Below are 24,950 nucleotides of genomic sequence, written 5' to 3' on the forward strand. Positions count from 1 at the left end.
TCCCCCTGTCCTCCTCGCCTCCCCCCTCCTCCCCACGACCTCGCAATGGCTGGCGGGAGTTGCAGTGCTGCGTGGCCGCCGCCACCCGCCTTCCGAGGGACGGTTCCGAAAGAGAACTACATCTCCCGGCGGCCTCCGGGCGCGGCCGCCCGGGCAGAGCCAATGGGATGCGCGTGTCCGGTTGCCGTGTGACGGAGAGCGAATGGGACGGGTTGTTTGTTGCTGAGTCGGGTCGAGTGTTTTTTTTTCCTCCTCTCGCTGGCAGCAGGAACGAGCGGGTCTGACTGTGCCTGTCAGCCCCCAGTCCGTATCGCTGCCCTTTCTCCACTTCCCTTTCTCCCCTCCCCTCCCCTCGGTCAGGTTTGATCAAGTGTCTCCCTGGTTTGCTGCGGGTTTCCTCCACTCTCTCTCTCTCTCTCTCCCCCCCCCACCCCTCCGCCCCCCCCCCCCCTTCACCATCGCCGAGGTTGAATGTCGAATCGGAGAAGAAGAGGTGGACTTCGGGGAGCCCCCGGTGTCTGAGCCGCACTTGGCAGCGATTTCTTCCCCCTTCAACTCGGTGAGGAAAGGAGAGCGAGGGGCCGGGGGGGGGCGGGCGAGTGGGTGGCGGAGGTGGTCGCGGTGCTGCTGTTGGTTGTGGAGGAGGAAGGAAAATGTCTGAGTGAAAAGAGAGAGAGAGAGAGAGAGAAAGTAAGAGGAAGGCGGAGAGCGGGGCCCACTACTCCTCACTGTGGCTGTGTGCGGTGAGGAGGGGGATTTAAACAATGAGCCGAGTGGAGAGCAGTGGTTGTGGCCTCTGCTGTTTCGGGGGGTGGGGGGAGAAGTGAGTTGGGGGGTGAAGAGAGTCGAGCGGCCGCCGGTGATTTTCTTCTCTTTGTTTTTATGCGGTGATTTGAGGTGTTTGTGGTGTGTGCTGTGGTGGTGGGGGTGGGGGGGGGGAGGGAGGGAGGGGGGGAGTGGGGGTTGTAGCAGGAGCCGTGTGGCCTTTCGCTCTGGACGTGCGGCTCCGCGGCTCTCCGAAGGGGGGTTGGCTGCTCCTTTCCAGTCGTGTCAGCGCTTCGGAGAGAGGAGATGCCCTTTAAAGCGGAGCGGCAGCAAAGAGAGGAGAGAAAGGCAACCTCAGACGACCTCCCGGATCCCCCCCCCCCTCCCTCCCTCACACACACACTCACTCACTCTCCCCTATGTGTCTTTATGTAATGTTTTGCTAAGCCCATGTATGTATGTGTGTGTGTGTGTGTCGTGTTACGTGTGCTGTTGAAGCGGCAGAGTGTTTTTCTGGCTGCCACTGATGCAGTCAGTCTCCTGTAACTTTCAGCTTCTGGCTGAAATGGCGTCATTGACACAACTAGAGAGAGAGAGAGAGGGAGAGAGGAGGGGAAACGCATTCAGACGCCTTCAGCTTCATCGGTCGCAATTCATACCGATCTCTCGTCCTTTTCGAGTATCTTTTTAAAGTGTTTTTTTTTGGGAGGGGGGGAGGGGGGAAAAAATAAAAAATTAAAAATCCCTTTGACATTATTATTCGCCTTTCGTCAGAGGGGTTGTTGCCCCCCCCCCCCACACACACACACCCACACACACCCCCCCACCCCCCCCCACACACACACACACCCCACACACACACCCCACACACACACCCACCCCCCCCCCCCCCCACACACACACCCCCCCCCCCCCACACACACACCCCCCCCCCCCCACACACACACCCCCCCCACACACACACACCCACCCCCCACACACACACGCACACACACACCCACCCCCCCCACCCCCCCCCACACACACCCACCCCCCCACCCCCCACACACACACCACACCCCCCCACACACACCCCCCCCACACACACACACACACCCACCCCCCCACCACACACACCCCCCCCCACACACACACCCCCCCACACACACACCCCCACACACACACACACCCCACACACACACCCCCCCCACACACACACCACACACACACCCACCCCCCCCCCACACACACCCACCCCCCCCACCCCCCCCCCCCCCCCACACACACACACACCCCCCACACACACCCCCCCATGTAAGCGAAGACATGACGAGCATAATTAGAGCAAATGGACTTTACAAAAGATGATCTTTTTTTTTCGCCTGACCAGCAGCCAACTCACTGTCCTCGTTGACGCGAGGACACCCGTCAAGGAAATCGACTCCGAATTACTTTCTGTTTCCGAGCGTGTGTGTGTGTGTGTGTGTGTGTGTTTTTGTTTTGTTTAAAAAAAAATATTTTTTTAAAAAAAATCATTATTATAAAAATATTTTTTAAAAAAAATCCTTTTCCTCCTGCAGCTCGGCGAGCTGCTGGTTTCGAGTGGAGATTCGGCGTTTTTCAAGTCGACATGAAGGTAAGGTGGACACACACACACACACACATGCACACACACGCACGGAGGCTTTTCTCTGCGGTGCACGATTTTTCTGCCTCCGTGGTTTGGTGGAGAAAATGTATTGCTTGTTACTACAGTGTTGTCGTGGACGTTACCTGCTTCAGTTGTCGAGCAGTAGTAAGTCGCCTTGTTGCACCAGCTCCTCCTTTGCCGATGTGCAGTTCGATGTACACACCGCTTTGACAAAGCAATTTGCAGACGTTAAATCCAAACTGCTTGTTTAGTGCGGCAACCCCACTGCTCGGGCAGATCGCAGCCTCGGCACGATTTTGTTCTTTGTAACTTCCAACGTCACGAAAAAAAACACACACACACACACACACACACAACAGTCGCATGCATTTGTAATGCAATGATGCAGGGATCAAGGTACCTTGTGTGTGTGTTTTTCGCAGCATATTTTCCACTGAGGTCGGTAGGCACCAGAGCGCGTTTAGATTTTTTTTGTGTGTGTGTGTGTGTGAAGACAACGACGAGAAAATATCGTGGTTGACCCCCCCCCCCCCCCCGTGTACATTTAAAGCCTGTGACTGACTACTAGATGCAGACTGAGCTTCGTTGTCGAGTGTCGCAAAATGCTGTTTGATACTGAAATTCTCTTGTTACATTTCTTTTTAGAAGGTGAAGCTTCCAAAATGGTGCCAAAGGTGAAGGTTTTGAAGGGAAAACTATCTATAAAATAAATAGAATTTGAATACTGCATATGCAACATTGGTTCTTATGCACACCACTGGGGGGGAGCGAGAGATTTCAAGGTCTAATGTTTGAAAATTGCAAATGGTTTTTTAATTAAAAAAAAGTTTCCGCCTTTAGATTGGTGATATTGTTGTTTTCAAATCCCCCCCTCTAAGGTTTAGATCGATAAGGTTTTAAAAATTGCTGTTTTTTGGCAAGCCAGTGTTTAAATTAGAAAAGAAAACCTCACTAGGTAGGTGGTTGTTACTGAATGCTTGCTTCTGTCCAGTGCAATAAAACAGTGGTATTCCTTAAATCGTCTTCATGAAGTCCCAGAATCTATCAGGTATAAATACTGTAAAATATTGGATGAGTGAATGATCGTTTGTAATTGGAATTTAATAGTCAATTGTATTCTATAGTCTTTTCTAAATGATTACATCAAATGTTAATCCTGAATGCCATTATAACTTTTCAAAATACCGTAGTCATTTGGTCGTGAGATCAAATGAACGTTCAAACTCGATGTCTGGCTAGGAGATTTTGTTTTTAATTTTTTTTAATTTTCCCTTCTCTGTTGAACTCTCTGTTGGCTCTGGAACTCCATCCCCAGTGCCTTCGCCTTGCTTCCTCCCTTTCCTCCTTCAAGGCCGGTCTCAAGACCTTTCTCTTCGACTGTGCCTTCAGCTCCCTCTCGACTCTCTACCCCCTCCTCGCTCCCTCCCTTCCCTCCCCTCACCCTGACCATTTTCCCACTGCTCGGGTCCCGACCCAATTGTCCAGCGCCATGGGACATCCTCCTGACTTGAAAGGTGCCTTATAAATGAAATCTTGTTGTTGAAGGCATACTGAGTATGGTTCCACAGGTAACAACAACTTAGCGCCGCTCACGCAGGGTAGTGTCCAAGATACTAGCCATCTGATACCCTGCCAAAGTGGCCATTCTTGATATGTATGACTTTAGACATTGAGCAGCAACAGGCTATTTGATTGCTAAAATCTGAACCTGTTCTTGCCCAACTGAGATTAGTTCTTTCATCTCAGACTGGAGATTAAACGTTTTGAGTTTATAAAATTCACCCAAGGCTTTACTAACCGAGCCATCAAGGGAGCTGTCAGTTTTGAATCTTTCATTTAAATTCTGCCAGTTTTGCCAGCTTTAGTGTGGCAATTTGTGATGGTTTACAAACAAAGAAGAGTATTGTGTGTAAATGGTGTGAGGGTAAGGATTGTTTGAAGTTCAGGCTGAATTATGCTTAGGAATTTTGGAGGACTGCAGTTTAATAATAGGGATTCATTTTTAACCAGTAACGTTAGATTTTTAAAATCATAACTTGATTCTCATAAGTCAATCGGAACCATTTCGAATGTTGCAGATAACAGATGGTATGGGGGGAGGGGAAGGATGGTATGTTGACATAAACATGCATTTTAGGGGATTGACACAGTTGAGGGCTGAACAGTAACTACACAAATCTACACCAAGAAGCTGTGGTCACTCTTCTATAGTTCAGAATGTTACTACATCATGATGTGTTCAAGTGGATTAAACCCCAGGCACACAAAGTAGCAGGAAATAAGTTTTTGTCAGAGTTCCTTTGCCTGGTGGGTTACTGATTTCAGTCATGCTACTGTGAGACACTCATCCAAGTGTTCATCACATCCAGGCTCGACTATGCAAACTCCCTGCTTGTCAGTGTCCTTCCCTCCACAGGCTGTGGAACGTCCAGGACTCTGCAGCCTGTGTCCTCTCCGGCATGAGGCTCTGCGATTCTATCACCCACCCATCCTCACTCAGAGGATACCTCGCTCCTTCCCACCTCTGTGACCTCCTTCGAGACCCTTGCCTCCTTCAAGACCCTCCTCTTCGACCGTGCCTTCGGTCACCCTCCTTCCTGCCTGCCTTCCACCCCTTCTGATCCCAACCACCAGCTTGGGTGTGGATCCTTTACTGTCCAGTGCCTTGGGACGTCCTCCTGAAGTGAAGGGCAATATACAAATGTAATTTGTTGTTGTTGATAGCACTCAATAGAGACTTATCACCACTCCTCAAAAAAAAGAGAGAAGTTAAGGAGTCTAAGTGCTACCTGCATTCTTAATGTGTTGTTTTGCATGTTCAGCAATACTAGAGGGAAGCAAAGAAAATATCTTTCCATTTAAAAACAAATGATTGTTTTGGGCCCTCTCTCTAGGCGGGTGCTGCGAAGTGGGTGTTATGGTACTACTTTGCTTATACCTTATACCTTATCCTCACTCTTACCATGATTTGCACAAATAAGATTTTTCCCAAATTGCAGCGTGTCCAAAAGGAAATAAAAATTCCCCTGTTCCATCGTGTTTCTGAGGAGAAGCCTGATCATTGTATAAATTCTGTGAAATGAAGTGGCACCAGGACTTATAAAATTCCCACCAAACTTTCCCATTCAAATGGTACAGGGCCTCTTGTCTCTCTCTTCCCCCCTCCAGTCTTGGGACGACTATGCCCACTTCTTCTCTTGGACTCTCTTGAAGTCAACCAATGTTTTTAATATTTCCTGAGCAGGGGGTGGGGGGGGGTGATAGTCTGCTTGCTGATATGCTCGTATACCTTGCTCATAGTTGTGCTGAAACTAAATGCAGTTTTACTCTTCCTCACACAAATCAATAAATACTTATCAAGCCATTATGTTAATTTTTTCCTATTATACTCTCTCTAGGAGAACTATAAAATATTGACATTTTGTGGGGGAATGCCAGAAATACGGTCACTGGACTTTACTGCGAAGCATTATGACGCTCGTCTTAACGTGAAAGGAGCTCTATCAAATGCAATGATTTTTATTATTGTTATTTTAATTTACCTCTAGGTTACTTTTTGTTAAACATATATGGCAGACAAATGCTGCAAATCATCTTTAGTTAATTTTTATTTGGAAATATAAAGTGCTAACTTGTCATATTTAGTTTCAGTAATAGTTGCCTTGTCAAAATGTATATGTATTGCGGCCTAATTTATAAGTTTTCATGCCTGCCAGTCACAGTTTCACCATAAAGTTGGCAGAGGTTACAGACTATTTTATGAAAGAACTCTTTTTCAAGAAAACTGAAGAAAGGGGACTTATTGAGTTTAGGGACATAAGCTATTCAGTTGGTGGCTTGATATCTTCAATACTGGTGCATTGAATTGTAGCTGGATTGGAAACATTGACTTTGAATTTTGGTTATGACTGACGTTTACCCTCAGGCAGTCCCCAGTAAAAACGTTTGCCAGTATCATGGGAAAATGGGGGATGCTATTTATATATTTCAAATGTGTCTTCTGACCAGTCTAAGAAATGTTACTGAGACTGCCCGTGAACTGATTCATCCAATTTTCCTGCTCTGCCTTTTAGAAACCCTAGAATTTTGAGAATAAATTAAAGTAAGGATAGAAAGTACAGCCAAGTTCATAATCCTGTTTTTTGCTGAGTTAGCTGATATGATCCAGCACAGCAGTTTGGGCACAATAGTTGGCTCCAGCTGGGAAAATCCTGATTGCAATACAGCGTTCAAAAGTGAGTTTGAATGGATACTGGGTTAGGACATGATCAGGCTATGTGATATCTCCTACTGTTTAATAACCTTCCAACACTCACTAATCTAGGCTTGCACATAAAGAAAACCACCTTGAATGAGGTGCCAGGAGCAGGTTCCAGACTTTAAAAAAACGGTGTTTCAGCACGAGTCAGTTCTTTTAGCAGAGGAGATGAGAAAAATAATTGTAACTCTCAACACTCCTAATTATTCCTTTTGATTGTCTTGAGGGATATTATGATGGGTGAAATGGCTTTTAATAGTAGCAAGCAAGTGTTTAAGATGTAAAATGTCTCATTAATGGATGGAAAGAGAAAGAAAAAAAAATGTCTTCATAGCATCTTATCACTTTGAACCCATCTCAAAGTACTTCACACACCTACTGTCAAGTATATAAGATAGGTTTTTATAGATATATATTGCAACTGTCTTGATCAGCAAATTGCTGTGAGGTATATAATCTAATTATTGGCCAGTACCCACAAAGAAATTCCCTTCTCTTTTCTAATTGTTTCTTGAGACTTTTTTTCAAACTACTCTTTTAAATGTACTGCTATTTTCTTTTGCTATACCATATTTATTCCCTCCCTCCTCGGTATGATACTATCCTTGGCTGGGATGGTCCAGTACATGGATTTCCAGCAACAAAGAATCACCCTCAAGAAACATGGGAAGCGACTCTTTTGTCCCAAACCTTGACTAACAAAGTAAATGCAGATCATGGGGAGATCGTGAATATGGCAATTCTTGTCCCTCTGTTGTGTTCTTTCTAGCATTACTGTTTCTGGGATATGTAGAAGTGTCTTTTGACATATGATAATAAAAAAAGCCGGACCACTTAATAATGGGCCGTTGGTTAGTGCTTCCGTGATGACATTGACCCTGATATGGAACCAAAGTCCTGTAGCTCAGTGGTTAGTGCACTCACCTTGCAAGCGAGACACCTGGGTTCAATTCCAGGGAGGGCGAAACCTTGGGCAAGTTTCCATACTCCACACAGAGCCTAATAATAATGCCTCCAAAACAATAATAAATTGGTCATTTTCAATCCACGACTGTTTGTGGGACACTGCTGTGTGCAATTGGCTGCTGCGTTTTGCCCACAAATATACAGTCAATTCACTTTACAGTCTATTCTGTGAAGCGCTTTGAGACGTCGAGCAGACGTGAAAAGCGCTATATCAAATGCAAGGATTATTATTATTATTAAAGCAGGCGACTGATCTTGTGAGGTTGATGTGATGCCGGTGCTCGTGGTAGTCTTGTGAGCTGCGTTATATCCAGGAAACCAGCCATTCATTGCCAGAAGTATTCTGAATTTCTGGTATGCTTCGGGTCCATGATGCACCCTCTATCTAAAGCAGAGAGCAGTATAATGGGTCCAACTGTATCTTTTCATGTGATTCAACTGCGCAAACGTTTTAAAAAGTTAATTAGCCAGCATCAGTACAGGTGCACGTGGGAAGCTGAATATATGCAGTCCTGTGTTTTTGTAATCTTGCATTGAAAATATTGAGCTTCTTTAATATTTTTGGTGACAAAATGTGGAAAAGTAACATGATGGTGTCCATTTCTGGATGTGCTTTACAAGGCACACTATTACAGTGTGATTTTAGAATCCTACAGTATTTTGCCAGCAGCAGCAGCAGCAGTTAATCGCATAGAATGAAAACCAGGCTCAAAGTTCAATCAAGCTGCTTTGCTTAAGTTTGATGAAAGTGTTGTGGGAGCAGTCGACCAATAATTGTGGAGTTCTGTAGCTCAGTGGTTAGAGCACTTGCTTTGCAAGCGAGACACCTGGGTTCAATTCCAGGCAGAGGGCGAAACCTTGGGCAAGTTTCCTTACTCCACACAGAGCCTAATAATAATCCCTCCTAAAACAATAATAAATTGGTCACTTCAATCCACGACTGTTTGTGGGACACTGCTGTGCGCAATTGGCTGCCACGTTTCGCCCACGAATATACGGTCAATTCACTTTACAGTCTATTCTGTGGAGCGCTTTGAGACGTCGAGAAGACGTAAAAAGCGCTATATCAAATGCAAGGATTATTATTATAATTTCAAAATCCTGTAAGTGATTACATTTATCAGGACTTCAGCACTACCAATGTAAAATGTCTCCATTGTAGATTTTTGCAAGTGCTACTTTGAAATGACATGTTAGTTGCAAATGATAATAATAATCCTTGCCTCTTTTTACACACAGTCGTGTATTGTGATTGCAACATTCCTGGAGGCTGCAACATGTGGAACAATGGATACTTGTAGGTAGAGATGAAAATAACAAATTAGGAACACACTTTTAGAAACCAAGAAACGCAGACAATTTGAGGGCTAAGGTATATCAAGGTATATATATTTATATAATATATATATTTATATAATATTTATATAACATATATAGATATATTTATACAATATATAGATATATATATAGGTGTACATTGTATATAAACTCTGAGCCATTATATAGAATACATTCGTAAAACAGCAACATTTTTATGAATCCAAACTGCTTAACTAATAGAGCATTAGTGGGTAGAAATTACATGAACTTGTAGAAATATGACCACCCGGATTAGTAGGATTCTTGCAATTTTTAAAATCAAGAACAAACTGAGTTCCCGATATGTACTTTGTAACTAGTTTGCTATGGAAAATAGTTAAATTCAGATTGTGCTGTGATTTTTTTTTAAATTCGAGATGAAAATACCACACTTTGGAAAACGTTAATTTGGCTGATTTAATCTTTTTTCAACTTGAATTTGAACACATAAAAGTGAACAGATTCTGGAGTGTTTTTTTCTCTGGGTTCAATTTGATATTGTAGACATCATTGAACATATAATTGAACAGCTTTATGTTTGGATCAGACGTTTGTTATTTTTTTATTTGGTAAGCTGTTTATCTGACACAGGTTTAAGATTCTTTGAATCAATCTACTGAAAGTTCTGTGTGTGTGGTCTCTGTTTGTCTGGTGTTGAATGCTTACTCTCTCCCCAGAGGGGAACATCCTATTTACCCGATTCCAGAAAGTTTAGGCATGGGTTGGCACGAGCGAGGCTTGGAGACCTCAGAGTGGATTGGAGTATTGCTGGAGTTAAACCAGCTAAAATGTACCATTGCAAACACTGACAGTATTTGTTTAATTTGGAATAAATCAGAAATGATTTGTTACTCTGGTATTTTAAGTCTTTTAACCAGGGTATCTGGAGTTTGTTATATTGGGTTATTCACTATTGTGAAACAATTCGACCTGTAGCAAATGAGTATGTTGTCAGTGATTTTTATTTTACAGTAGTTATAATACAATGAGCTGTGCATTTTAGAATCTGTTTCTGACTTCCTGAAATTAGCTTGCATGTATTGAACTGATTTTATGGATTGGTATTGGTGCATATATATAATATTGATATGAATTTTGAAAACCCCATTGCAGTTTTTTTCTGAGTTCATATAGTTGCACAGTACGTGTATGAGAATCAAAAGTATAGCTTTTCGTCCAGATCACATTGAGTTGAAAATAAGGAACATTTTTAAAAAAAAAGTTATTCTGTCCATTATCCATGTAGGTTCTCACACTTTGCTAGTAACCATTATTCACAACTGGAATTATTACAGTTCCTTTGATATGTTGCCCACACAACTCAATAGACTTTACGTCCATGTAAAGGAGGTTTAATAATTTTCATATTGGGCTCTTAACACACACCTTTTGCTAAAAATGGGAAATGTTTTGATAAATCCCACTAAAGAGTTTGCGAAAATGTTTATTTTCATTGATTGCATTATAATATATCTGTTTATTTTTATGTTTGACTTTTAAATTTATCTTAAGTTAACCATTCATGGAAAACTTATCCGGAAAAGTGGTCAGTAAAAATAGGCTGATCACATTTTTCGATTGGTAGATGCTTCTAGAACAAATTACAAATAAAGTAGTTAAGATTTACAGGACATATTTAAATGCTGATAAGTATAAGGAGCATCTCCTTACCATCTCTTGGAAATAAAAGATCCGATGTGGATTTAACATCTTGTTTGAAGGATAGCATCTCGAACGTTGCAGAGCTTCCTGGGTACCGTATAAGAAAATCTTGTAAATTCAAATCCACAACCTTCTAACCCGGAGCTGAGAGTGATTCCAACTGAACCAAACTGACTGATGTGTGTATGACATTTACTTTGCATATTTTTAATATTTCATGCCGAGATTGATGTAATCCATGACATAACTAGAGAATGTAAAAAAGGATTCACAGTGACATCACATTGACCCATTTAATTCATTTTTAAAGTCAATGTGCTTCCATCTCATTATTAAAATTATTGAATCTGTTGTGGAAGGGAATACCCAGTAAGTTATTTCATGTGAGCTATCAGCTCAGCCTATTTGTGGCATCTAAGTCTTATCCCATGAGATTTTGTACAGCCTCTGATGCTATTTTTTAACTGTCTCTCAGGGTTCTGTCCTCTGCTCTTCACCAACTGTATGATCCCACATCAAAGTGGATGACACAAACTCTATCTCTCTGCCCCTTCCCTCGCCTAGAGGGCCACTCCTGTATGACAAGGCTTGACTATGCTAATGCCCTGCTCACTGAATTCCCAGCTCTTGCCTGCACAGCCCTCAAACTATTCAGAACTCTGTGATTCCTCTCCTGTACCAGCTAATACTATTGCCCAAATCCTCACTTGGTTTCACTGGCTCCCCATCCCCAACAGTCTTGGTAGTCAGGTTCCTGAGCTAGGCAGGTCCGCAGTATTCCAGGGCTCATCAGCAGGATATGGAAGAGTAGACCAGTCACTGGGGGCAGGGAATCCTCTGACTCGGCTCCTGTTAACCCTGCAAGCCAAAGCCCAAACGATAAGTGGTCCTAGCTGGACAAGCAGTGGCAATACTTGTCAGACAGTGCTATCAATGGCAAGCTATGCAGTTTTAGCTGATTAGACTCCAGGAGTTAACCCAGTACACATTCTGAGATCCCCAAGCCTTGGCTCTTGGCAACCAATCCGCATAATACTTTCTGGAATTAGGTAAGCAGGATGCATCCCTCCAGGAAGAGAGCATATTCTATTTCAACAATCTATCTCAGACACCTGGCTAACACAAAAGAAAATGGACAACCCCTTGGTTGGCCACCACTGATTTAGCTAAACTGAAAACACACTGCAGATCGAACATGGACTTGCCTAGACCTGTGTGAATGTTTGGGTGGGGCTTCTTGACGGCCCAGTGGGCCACTTCCAGCCCTCAAGCAACAGGTTGGCCACTACAGCTGTAAAAGATGAGATCTTATTCCACAAAACTATTTTTGTATCTGTTAACCTGCATCATTTGGAATAAATGACATCATTACCTACTATTGCTGGATACGTTTGTGATACAGTGAGAACATAAATTTGGTAAAGGTATTTTAAAATCTTGTGGTCTTTAACTCTATTCTCAGAAATGGGCGCTCCATTTTATTGAAAGTATTCTGTGCGTCTCCAGAGATTGGAAAATGATTTTAAAATGACTGGGCGGCAAAAACTCAGTTATGGGAATAATTATTTCAGTATTGCAATATACTGTACGCCTGATACTCCACAGATATTATGGTACAGTATAATTCAGTATAAAACGTTTCATTTAGAGAGCAGCTGTATGGAATTTTTGATGTGGAAGCTTGAGAGCAGCGGTCAATCAGCTGTTGGGCCTCGGCCTTGAAATGTCTCTAAAGTGAACTTTGGCAAGTGCATCATGAACCGAAGTAAATGCACTGGATGTCCTCTGATGCAGAAAGTATTCTCAATGTCTAAGCAAATTAGAGAATGGAAAACTTGCTTCAGGTTCTGGAGATTTAATTCATGCAGCAAAACTAATACTATGAATATTCTGATCTGATTCAGGGCTTCTAAGTTCAAAGGGCTTCTAAGGAACTGAAGTGCAGGAATAAGCAAATAGAACAGAATACACACCAGTGACACATATTGCATTTCTAAAGACCACAGTACAGTCATGCCTCAGATAGCATTTTATAGACATGATTGTTTGATCAACTTAGATCTGGGTCTATAATTGTCTTACTACTGTACCCGTGCTGCATGTGTAACAGTTGTGTTGTGCACATGCATTGAAGATAGAAATGTCTCTTCTGGGAAGTCAAATACATTCAGATTGAAAACACATCTGTCAATGGGTGGATATCAAGTTTTTTTTGTCTGTCCAATAGAGGTGTGCAATACTTGCCACTTAATTTATATTGAAAAGACCTAGTCTGGAACTTTGAATATATGTAGCTAAAAGACAACAATTTCACTCCAACTTGCTGAGAAGGTTTCAGAGGTGTTGTGATATTCAGTGTCAAAAAAAGTACGAGAAGAAATGTAATCATGGAATTTCTGTATGCGTTTTAGATTAGAATGTTAATTTTGATACAGCTATGCCTACTGGAGAAACTATTCTGAGGTAAATTTGGAGCAGGCAACACACTTTCCAATGTTAGCCAGACAATTGTGGCATCAGGAGACCAAAGGTTATTTTGTTGTACTCTGAAACCTTCTCAGCAAGTTGGAGTGAAATTGTTGTCTTTTAGCTACATATATTCAAAGTTCCAGATTAGGTCTTTTCAATATAAATTAAGTGCCAAATATTGTAACATTAATAAAAGACCAATTTCGCTGTGTTAAAATCTTGCTGCTTTTCAAGCCATTTTGGTTTTCAGCTGGTTAATGATTTAAATAATCAGAACCTAGGTTGGTTAGGAAATGGTGGTTAATGATATTCCTAGTGTGTTTTGCCAACAGCTGCATTCATATGTTCTTGGTACATGTTGTGTTGGCAATCAGTGTTTCATTAAATTAATTAATGAAACAAGGATTATTCACTCTTGTTATGTTGCATGTGGTTTGCATACAGTTAGTTCTGCCAGTTAAGTTCTGAAGTTAATTGGACAGTGTATGTATATGATGTAAATTGAGATTACAGTCTTGTAACTCGTCCTTGTATGTTCATTCTTCTATAGGCAGTTTCAGAAGTTTAATTGCTGGTTGAATTTTCTTTAGTGCATACTAAGGTATTTTAATTTGTAAGAAAACCTTTCACCATCCAATTTTTTTTATTGTGGTTTGAAGTTAACAGAAGAAGCCTATTGTAATTACTTTCAGCTCAGCTGAATGTTCAATAACCCTTGTTACAGAGGTTTGTATTCAGTTACCCTTGAAAATACTATAATTCGGAGCTTATGTGTATTGGCAAGATTATTCAAACCATTTTTTAAATCAATAAGACAATAAGCGTGGCAACCTCGAGGAAAGCCTTGAACAGATTTTCCTGTAACTACAACACCAACAACAACTTGCACGCAGGGTAGCTTCTCAGGGTGCCTAACAGTGGCGGAGCCTGACTCCAAGCCATGGGGTTGGGGAGGTGGCTGTAAGCGCTGTCGAAGAGGAAGGTTTTCAGGTCTAAATCTAGACAAAGCCTCAGTCTTTTCTGTACAACTATTGCAATTATAGAAGAAAGTGATTATGGTTGCTTTTCGGGAGTCAGTAATGTGATTGGAGAAAGAGATAGATTAAAGAATAGAAACCAAGGTAGTATCCAACGTAGAAATAGGGCAAGTGGAAATAGATTCATCAAAATTATCAGGTAATCATAGCAAATGATTTCTAGATCTTGTTGTAGTGTTGGTGCCGTAACCATGAATTGTTTGGTGTTGTGTTGCAAGTCTTCTCAATTGTGGAGTGCAATGCAAGCTTTGTCAACAGTGATTGTGAAATTGTCAGCATAAAAACAGTTCCCCAAACTGAATAACATTTCCCACATAATCAGTATATATTCTGTTTTTGTGTTAAAGCATAAATCTTAGTGAGATTATTAAAATCTACTCACGTTTAGGACTTGCAGTTGTCTGAATTGGGAGATGTAAGTTTGGGGTACTTGTTTTATTTTCTATAGTTTTCCGCACGTAAATAATATGGTATATTTTAAAATTTATCCAGTTCATCCCTGCTAAGTAGTCTGGGTAGCAGCGCTTGGCTCCTGATTCTACATTAGCCTGGGACTGAGAAAGAGGCATTGTCACAATGAGGTTCATGCAATTGAATCCATGTCTTTGTAAGGCAGTAGTATCTCTAGATGCAACCATGTCTACATTTTCAGATATATTGTAAACAAAAATCAGTTGTGCCATACTGTTTATGGTGAAAGTGTCCCCTTTGTCTAAAAGGCAGTTTTACTAGAATCAGTCTGTTAATTAATAGATATAGCTTTGTGTAACCATAGAATTTTGTTTTGAATGTGACTCCGCTAATGCACTGGTGTGTAATCATGCTGCTATGTCACAATTTCCCTCTATTGAGAGGAATGGGAAGCAGAGACTCCAAAATTACAACACAGCATTGGCATTGAGCCATCATTCACAGAACTTTGTTCTGTGTTGATTTTTTTAAAAAAAAGGTGAGAGCTCCTCTCAAAAGTGTAATAGACCACTATGTTATATGCAGTTGTCAAAGCTATGTTTACCTAAGTCTAGCCAAGACAATGCTGTAATATTTCTGTTTACTCTTGCAGGCAATAGATGAACCTCCTTATCTGACCGTTGGTACCGATGTCAGTGCCAAGTATCGAGGGGCATTCTGTGAAGCCAAGATCAAGACTGCAAAACGGCTGGTTAAAGTTAAGGTAGATATATTAGATATGTCAATTAATATTCCACCAGTTTTCTGACTAAATTGTTTTCTCTATCCATAGTATTGGTGACATGTATTTTATGTACTTTTCACTATTTTGCACCTTTCCTGATGCTGGAAGGTGCTTAAATAAGATCTGCATCTCCCAAAGTATATGGATCTATACAGAGCATTTATCCTGGTGAGCATTGAGAGATGATTTGGCTATACAAATTATACAAACTATACAAATGACTGATATTACTGCCAGTATAATAATAACAACCACAACTTGCATTTATATAGCGCCTTTCTCCCCGAGCCAGGGGGAGAGGGAGGTGGGAGGTGACTGAAAGCACCTCAAAAAGGAAGGTCTTCAAGTGGGATTTGAAGGTGGGGAAGGTGAAGGGATTGAGGTAGAGAGTTCCAGAGTTTCGGGGTGTAGTGGCTGAAGGCACGGTCACCGATGGTGGATGGCCAGCCAAGCGGAGCTAGCGAGTAGTGGAGTACGGGGTAAGCAGATCGGATAGGTAGGGAGGGTGCGAGGGCATGAAGGGACTTGAAAACTTGTGAGAGGATCTTGAAATTGATCCGTTTGGTAATTGGGAGCAAGTGGAACCTGGTGTGATGAAATATGGAGTTTTGCGCGGGTGAGTATCCAGGTGGTGGAGTTTTTAATTAATTGATTTAATAGTGAGTGTGGGACACATCGTTTATGCAAGGATTTGAGATCCAATTATAAAGCCATGTGAGATGCCTGTAATTTTTACTTTTGTGTGTGTTCACACATGCGCTTGCTTTGGGGTGTGTGTGAGATCATTAATTCTTCAGTGTAGCCATCATCATTCATCAGCTTTTAGGACTATGGGCAGGTAATTCATGTGTACAGCACCTGTTACCTGCAAAACGTGAATCTGCTCCGTGAATGCCACATTATAAGCCAGGAAGGAAAGAGAAGATTTTGATACAAACTTTTTGATCATGCTGTTGCCTTATAAAAATCCCAAAAGGCCACTTTAGAGCTGAAATTATGTAGTCTGAGTGAGCCAGTTCTTACTGCAGAATAGTTACATGATTCATAGGAGAAACTATGAAGGATAATGAATATAATACAATGACATTTAACTGAAAAAGCAAGGTTCACATGATTTATCCATGTTACCTCATTCTGCATGTCTTATATACTAAACAATGCAGGATGTAGTGTTCCATCGTATGTTCATATAGAGTTATTTGCAGTTGTTTTATTTCTGACAGTTGCGCTCTAATATGACTGTACAGCAGTAGAATTATACAACGAATTAAATTTGTTGTGTAATAATGCCTTTCACGTTGGAAGGATGTCCCAATGTGCTGGGCAGTCAGAGATTTGGACCCGAGTAGGGGATTGGGATCAGGAGAGGTGGAGGGCAGCGAGGCTAGGGATAGGCGGGTGACCAACGACCCGCTCGAAGAGGAGACGGGAATGAGGGGTTTAGTTTCAAAGTGTGGGGGCAGAGAGACTGAAAGCCCAACCGCCGATGATGGAGCAGGATGGAGCCTGCTGAGCGGAGGGAGCGGACAGGTCAATATAATGTTAGCAGGTCACAGAGGTAAGAAGAAGCAAGACCGTGAAGGACTTGACACATGGATGAATCTTAACATTAAACTGGATTTCAAAAGAGAAGTATCTGACTAAACTTTTTTAATCCAGGATTTTTGTTTTTAATAGTTTGTGTTAGAGTTATGCTGCTTTATAAAGCACTGATGTGCATTTAACTTTCTTTTGGATTAGCAGTGGAACAATTTAGTCCATAAATAGTGGTTTTGCACAATTTTGCTCCGATCTTTTTAATGAAAAACAGCTGAAAACAACGGCAATTAATTGAAATGAAAAAATTGTATCCCATAAATGGTGCTAGACAGCACGATTCATACATAAATGTGTTTAGATAAATTTATGAAAGGTTCTTTTTGTCTCGTATTGCTCTCTTTGCTACAACAACAACAACAAATTACATTGTATAGTGCCTTTCATGTCGGGAGGACGTCCCAAGGTACTTTACAAGTACCTATGTGAGTAGAATTCCATGGCCAAAGTTTTCATTATTATCCACATCTGCTCAGATTGGCATGTAAGAATTTTTTTAACATTGGGGTGTAATTTGCGGAAGATTTAAAAAAAAAAGATTAGTAACTTACGAATAATGGATGAGTTGTGGTCAACCCTGTGAAACTCCACTTTGATGCCAATCTCAGTTTCAACATCTGTGAAGTCACCTTGGACCATAGTTCCAGAGTGTCCGCTTAATGCATCTCAGATCAGCTATTTACAAATCCTTTTGGAAATCTTGTAATTTAGTCCCTGTTGCTGAAGATTACGTTAATCATTCTCATTAAGGTGGCAGGTCGCCCACAAATATACAGTCAATTCACTTTACAGTGTGTTCTGTGAAGCACTTTGGAACGTCCTCCTGACGTGAAAAGCGCTATATCAAATGCAAGGATTATTATTATTATTATTAGGTCTGGGTCAGATCCCTTTTGGTAGATACAAGCTTTACAACTTGGGAGCAATGGGCTGTGACAGCCAGTTGGAGCTCCTAACAATTGCATTCCATATCATAATTGGGGATTCCTTCAGCAGAGCCTCTGGGTTTGATACTTTTAGCTGCCATTAGGAAATCCGTCATAGCTAAGATATGAAAATTAGAAATAAAATTGTGAAGTTGTATGGCATAGCAACAGACACAATGAACTGATCTCAGCCAAAGCAGTAGAGGGATTGCTACAGTTGACCTCCGGGATTCTGCCCTATGTGAAGGGTGCTGTATAAATGTAAGTTGTTGTTGATCTCAATATCTCATAAAGTTGGTTGCTCCAGTAACTTGATCAGAATAAACTTTAAATGATCAGTCTCTGTCTGAAAACGATAGCTTGAAGTCTAGAGATGCAAGTTTCACAGAGTGCAGTAATATAGGTAAGTTTATTCCTTAAATAGAGAATGTGTATGCAACAATATAAAAGTTAAAAAAGTTAAAATAGTGAATAGAGGAGGTGAAAAGATTGGGGACGATAGAGGGAAGACAATTGGGGACGCTTAGAATTTCGACTGGTTTTAAAAGAGTATGATTTATTCTTATCGTAGAAACTGCCCGAACTTTTTTGTTTTCAACAATCCTGATGTGTTAGTTATTTTTCACATTTTTCAGTAACATGCAATCTGTATTTAAGAGAGTTTGTTGCATAATAAAAGCATGGAACAAGTAAAAGCCTCTTGGCTTTCGAGCCTTTTTCTTCCACGGTCTTGTCACAAATTTCACGCACTGCTTTCCCCTGGGGAAAGCAGATTCTGTAGCTGCTCCCAGAACCCCAAAGATAATCAAATACAATCTTGATTGTTTATCCAACCACCGTCTCTACTATACAATCTGGTCTTATTCCCTCCCAGACATTTCTCCATAGATACTTAGCTATTCTTTTCTGAAGAAGTTAATCAACGGAGCGTAAACTGCTTTTGGTGAGAGTTGCACATGTGTAATACTCCATGGGAAAAATCTCCCAATTTCTAGTTCTGCTTGACACTTTTTAATTTAATTTTAACCCTTGTAAACAACAGCTTCAACAGCTTCATGTTGCCTGGAGTGTTTCTGTGGATGATCTCACATGTAGCTTTTTCCATCTGTCTGTTGTGATCAGATCGTAATGGACATCCTTTCGATGTATACAGTGTTAATATACTAGAACAAGAAACAATTGTATGCTATCTTGCACTTATTTACATCAGAATCCATTTGGTGTTTCTTGGCCAGTCTGCTTAATTGAATGCTTTTTGTATTCAGATATTGTTCATGTTTCAGCCTGGCTCAGTAGGTAGAATTCTTGTCAGAAGGTTGTGGGTTCAAACTTCAAAGTAGTGCTAAGGGACATTGCATTGTTGGAGGTTCTGTGTTTCAAATGAGGTCCTATCTGCCTGGTATTAATGGTAAAGATTCCACAGCATTGTTTGAAAAGAGATGGACTTTCTTCATGTGTTCTAGCCAATAAGCCCCTGGATCACAACAACAACTTAGATTTATATAGCACCCTTCAAGCAGGGTAGTGGCCCAGAGCGCTTTACAATGGTGGAGCACAATGCCAAGTTGGGGTGGGGCGGTAACCTTAGACACAGTCAAAGAGGAAGGTCATCAGGCATGACCTGAAGATGGAAAAGAAAGAGACAAGGTGGAGGGATAGAGGAAGAGTGTTCCAGAGTTTCAGGGCGCGGTGGTTGAAAGTGCAGCCGCCGATGGTGGAACAGAGGGCACGAGGGACATGCAGAAGGTCAGAGGTTGTGGGATAAGCAGATTGGAGTGGTAGGGAGGTGCCAGAGCATGAAGGGATTACAAGATTGGTCTGGTTGGAAAAATGGGTTTGGCTCATTCTCCCTCATCCCTCCAAAACACCAACCCTACCGTACCCCCATCTCTGCATCAACCTGTTTTTTATGAGTCCAGTGTGCTGGCCTCTACCATCTTTCCTAGAAACTTGTTCCAGTTGATGATTACCCACCGTGTAAAGAAAAACTTCCTCATGACTGCCCTGAAATTGCCCTTAACAAACTCTAAACCGATAAATCTTGTAGTACTGCCTTTCAGCATCCTAAACCATTAATCTGGGTTTACTTTTTAATCCCATTTAAAATGTTATACACCTCCATGAGGTGCCCTCCGAGTCGCCTTCTCTCAAGACTGAAGAGCCTTAGCTTGTCTAATCGTTGCTCAAGCCTCTAATGCTGTGGGTCATCCTTGCGTTTCTCCTGTGTACTGTCTCTCAGGCTTGGGCAGCCCCCTTATGACCAGAGCTGTCTGCAACATACAAGGTGCAGTCTGACCAGAGCACTGTACAGTCTGAACATGATAGCTGGGAATCTAAACTCTGCTGACTTAGCAATCTAGCTCAGTATTCTGTTTGTCTTGTTTATTGCTTTCTCACACTGTTATGGTGAGCGACTAGGGTCGCGACTTCAACTTTTCCCCCTTGGCAAGATCAATCCCATCCATGGAGCACTTGTATTTCCTGTTCCTGGGTCCTATATGTTGTAACTTGTATTGGTATTAAACCTCATTTGCTAATTACATTGTTGGTTTTCGCCTCCTCATTCAACCATTTTGGCCTTTTTATTTCATTTTGTTTTCAAAAGTATGTGCAGTATTTCTTTTCAATTTCCCTTAAATGGCTTTAAGAGATTTATTTTTCATAAAAATAGTCCTTTACGACCAGGTGCTCCTCCAAATCTTAACAAGCCATTTCCGTGCCTTGAAATTCAGATAGAAAGCAATGCTTCTCATCTAGGAAAGCTTTAGTTGTTTGCTTCTGAAGCAGTTAAATACAGCTGTTTCACCAAGGAGCATCTTTCCTTGAACACTGTGGAACTGCAATTATTGAATGATTATATAAAACATGCTTCAATTATATGGTCAATGGATGAATTAGAAAGGTAATGCACAGTAATTACTGTTAGTCAAAAGTTAACTATTATTTTCTGAATTAATAAAATACCTGTTGAATTTGTATGCTTGCGCACTAGTATGATGGGGATATATTTATGCTTTTTTCCAGGTAACATTCAAACATGATTCATCAACTGTTGAAGTGCAAGATGAACATATCAAGGGTCCGCTGAAGGTACAGTTTTATTTTTCTTAACAGCCACATCAGGTAGCACAAGTTATTTAAGGTTTCGAATGAAGTGAAATATTGTATTTGTTCTGAGATTTACTGCACATCATGACTGAGATTAAAGTTCCCGAAGCTTGGCGTATTCTATATTTAAAATTATGGCTAAATGTTGTTTTTGGAATTTACAGCATATATCTTATCCAACAATGATGCTAAACGTTTCCATGATGGGGATTGACTGAATAGCTCATGAGATAAAGTCGCAAGTGAGTGAATAATTCCACCACGTGGGCTTATTCTACCTCACTTCTGGCTTTGACATATTGAGCTATATTTTAACATCAGAATAATGCTGTAGAGTGACATTCTTGTCAAACTCAGTATTTTTTTACTCCCTCCCAACCTCAAACTGTTGCAGCAGGAATTTTTGCAGGGTTGGGATAAAAACATTTTTAATAATGAGGATAAGGAAACACATCTGCAATTTACAGAAGTTCAGCAGTTCATTAATCCCTGCTACAACTAATTCCGCATCTACATCAGAGATGTTGGTGTAGTGATTCTGTCCCTTTTCAGCCATCTCTTCCTTGGAGCTCAGTCTAACTTCTGATGAACCAAAGTGATAGACATAGAATTAAAATGAGGTAATATTTAGAGCGCAATTTTGTTTTGTACTAAAACATACATAACACAATCTGTAGTACTTTGGCTTGTGTATTGCTTTGCAGTTGGTACCAGAGAGCCTCAGTCTACAAATTTAGAGCATTTTAATAATGCAAAACCACTATATTTTAAGTTAATTTTAAGAAGTAAGATTGGCAGTATTGCTGAAGTCTCCAGAACATGTGTGCTATGAATATTTCTGAACTTCTATGTATTCCAGTTTCATATAGATATATGTTAGGAAATGAATAGGCTATAAATCCGATTCCACAAGTTAACTAACCTGAAACCCGCAATTGAGTTTTAGGCAAGAGGTAAACCCTATCACTAATCTCTAATCCTACCAGTTGGTAACACGATTCTGTAGTTAATAATAATATAATAAATCATAGTGTTGTGTACAGTAAAGTATGTTCTGCTGTGGATTGGATGTATTGATGTTATTGACCCATTCTGTGAGGTGCAATTATAAGCATTTTGATTATTTTACATCTGATTTGTAATCTTATAGAGAACAGTCATTGTAATTGATATTAAAAATGAATGAATTGTATTAAAAACATTGACATGACAACATGTACGGTATAAAACAAGGCTTGATTTAGATTGATGTGAGCTTTCAAAATTAAAAGGTTAAAATGTGATTCAGTTACTGTTAATTTTGACTTTAACACTACTAGTAGTTGGCTTGATTACAGTATTGATCATTGATTCATTCGATCTCTTGTGTCGAAATTATTTTTAGCTCCTATGCTTTCTGCTGTAAAATACATTAGTATATATAATGTGCTAATTTGAGTTTCAATTTTTTTTTTAAATTGCACTATTCATATGTGATCTGGAACAGTGCTGTAAATTGCAGCATGCTATGTTGTCTCTGAGGGGTACCTTTATTATCAGGTTGCCAGCCTGTGCTCCTGCTGCTTTCAATCTTTTGTGAACTATTTGACCATTGATTCTTTTCGTGAATAGAATGCGTATATTGTTAAAATTTGAGAACATTGAAAGACTTTTACCTCCACTGATGTCTGTACTACCTACTGTGTGCATAAACCCAAAGCAATATCTTGTTCTATCTTTTGATTCCAATTTTTAAATATTCTCTGTGACTGCTACATTGACATAAAGAATGTTTTTTTAAAAAAAGGTTGTTTGTAATAGGAATATTGGTAGCCATTGAACAATTATAGAATATGAGAAGGCCTCCAAACTGGAACAGAAAGATGGGATGTTTGAGGATGTGACTGGGATTTTTATAATCCTTCTTCCTTTCCTGCTTCTCTATTTAATTTTTGACCACTTACCTGAAGCCTTCCAATATTTTGCACAAAATGCTGTTCTTCATGTCTAATGCTTGACTGAGAATGTTGGCAGCCAATTTAACCATTGATAATAATAATCCTTGCATTTGATATAGCGCTTTTCACATCTCATAGACGTCTCAAAGCACTTCACAGAATATATTGTAAAGTGAATTGACTGTATATTTTGTGGGCAAACCGCGACAGCCAATTGCATACAGCAGTGTGTATGGGAGGGGGCAGGGGAGGGGCAGAGAGGGGAAACAAGTCTATCTTTCGCCTCACTTACAATTTCCAACTGGGTTCTTTGTATAATGAGTCCTGTAGCTCAGTGGTTAGAGCACTCGCTTTGCAAGCGAGAGACCTGAGTTCAATTCCAGGCAGAGGGCGAAACCTTGGGCAAGTTTCCTTACTCCACACAGAGCCTAATAATAATTCCTCCAAAATAAACAACAATAATAAAATTGGTCATTTTCAATCTACGACTGTTTGTGGGACATTGCTGTGCACAATTGGCTGCCGCGTTCGCCCACAAATATACAGTCAATTCACTTTACAGTATATTCTGTGAACACCAAAATATGTTTTCAAGACTGTTATGAAACCATGTTTAACAGGAAAGATAAATTGGTTACTTCCTTCACTCTTGACACTGTAAGATATGCATGATTCTGGTATTCGTTCTCTGCCAAAATTATTGATACATGGCGACAGTGATTGTTTTCCTGCTTAACAGAAGTAAACTGCTCTGTCAAGAGTACAAAAAAGTAGAGTGAGATATGCTTCTAGCAAAATGCACTCTATGCATGCGCTAAGTACATAGTATGGTCCCTAATGGTGGCACAACTAAAGTAATAGTTCGCTCCCTGTTTCCACATCACCATCCCTGAGCATGATCACAATAGCTTCTACATTGTGATCTGTTTTATTTTGAATTCTGTTTAATGTTTAAAGTTTTTTTTTATTCTGAACTCTTCCCAAAAAAGTATGAATGAAAGTGGTCTTATATAATGAACCGCATTGTCTTGAAGATATACTATATGAATGCCTCCCCTTTGTCGTCGCTCTCCCCCCCCCCCCCCCCCCCATCTGTGTGATGGCTTATTCAAGCCAAACCCCCTGTATGTTCAAATACAAAGGTTACCGAAAGCCAGAGAATCTTCCATTCAGAAATGTGGGTTCTGTCTAGTAGAGAGAACCAACAAATCTAACAGCAATATTTATGTTCTGATTCTGCAATGTGTATTTCATTTGACTTATTATATTTCCACCTTATAGGTTAAAATTCAACACCAGAGAAGAGAATTTGGTAGCAGGCATAACCTTTAACTGGAAACGTGCAATGTTATCGGATTTTCTTAAAAAGCTATATTAGAAAAAAATGACTGGTGTCATAGAAATGGGATCACATCTTCCTCTAGAGAAACCGTATAATATAGAAATTATACTGTGGGTTCCTTCACCCCTAAAATGTGATGCGATTTTTACATTTCCATTTTCTTCAATAAATCCAATAATGCAAAGTTTATGTGGCTGAAGTATTGGAGTATTTTGTTCAGATACAATTATAATTTTTGCTTCACATTGTTCATTTTTCTACCAACCTTTCTTGATTTGCACGTTTGATATTGTGGCCATTCTTCCCCAACCCTCCACCCCATTTCTTAGTTGATAAATATTCCTTGTTTGTGATGTGTGGCATTGTGTCATACAAACCAAGGAAGTCCCGTGTTTAATCTGTGTTCTGACCTATAGTAGTTCAGTCTGGGTAATCAAAATTGGCTTCAGCAACCAGTCAACCAGGGTTCCTGCTCTTGATTGTTATCCAGAGATCTCTGATGGAAAATAAACATGTGCGAGTGCCAATTGTTGTGTTTTGCTGTATTCGTCTTCACTGTCGACAGATTCTTGGCTTTCATTATCCTGGCCGATCCATGGAGCATAGCCACTTGGATCAAGTACAAGATAGTTCCTTCAAACAGTACTTTAAGCCACCCTGAGTCATTGCTTGAGGATAAAACAATTAAAGAGAAAAATAC

At 40.7% G+C, this 24,950-nt stretch overlaps 1 protein-coding gene across 1 annotated transcript in view; it reads left to right on the forward strand.

Moving 5' to 3' along the window:
- Positions 1 to 476: 476 nt before the first annotated feature.
- The window catches only part of arid4b (AT-rich interaction domain 4B), a 68,196-nt gene continuing 43,722 nt past the window's right edge, over positions 477 to 24,950 (forward strand). The window contains exons 1-4 of the mRNA XM_007893834.2: positions 477 to 559; positions 2,325 to 2,380; positions 15,210 to 15,320; positions 20,888 to 20,953. Coding sequence (XP_007892025.1) covers positions 2,375 to 2,380; positions 15,210 to 15,320; positions 20,888 to 20,953 — 183 coding nt within the window. The 5' untranslated portion in view covers positions 477 to 559; positions 2,325 to 2,374. The remainder of the gene's footprint in view (positions 560 to 2,324; positions 2,381 to 15,209; positions 15,321 to 20,887; positions 20,954 to 24,950) is intronic.

This window comes from Callorhinchus milii, unplaced genomic scaffold (assembly GCF_018977255.1).
Source record: "Callorhinchus milii isolate IMCB2004 unplaced genomic scaffold, IMCB_Cmil_1.0 Scaffold3, whole genome shotgun sequence".
Lineage (NCBI taxonomy): Eukaryota > Metazoa > Chordata > Chondrichthyes > Chimaeriformes > Callorhinchidae > Callorhinchus > Callorhinchus milii.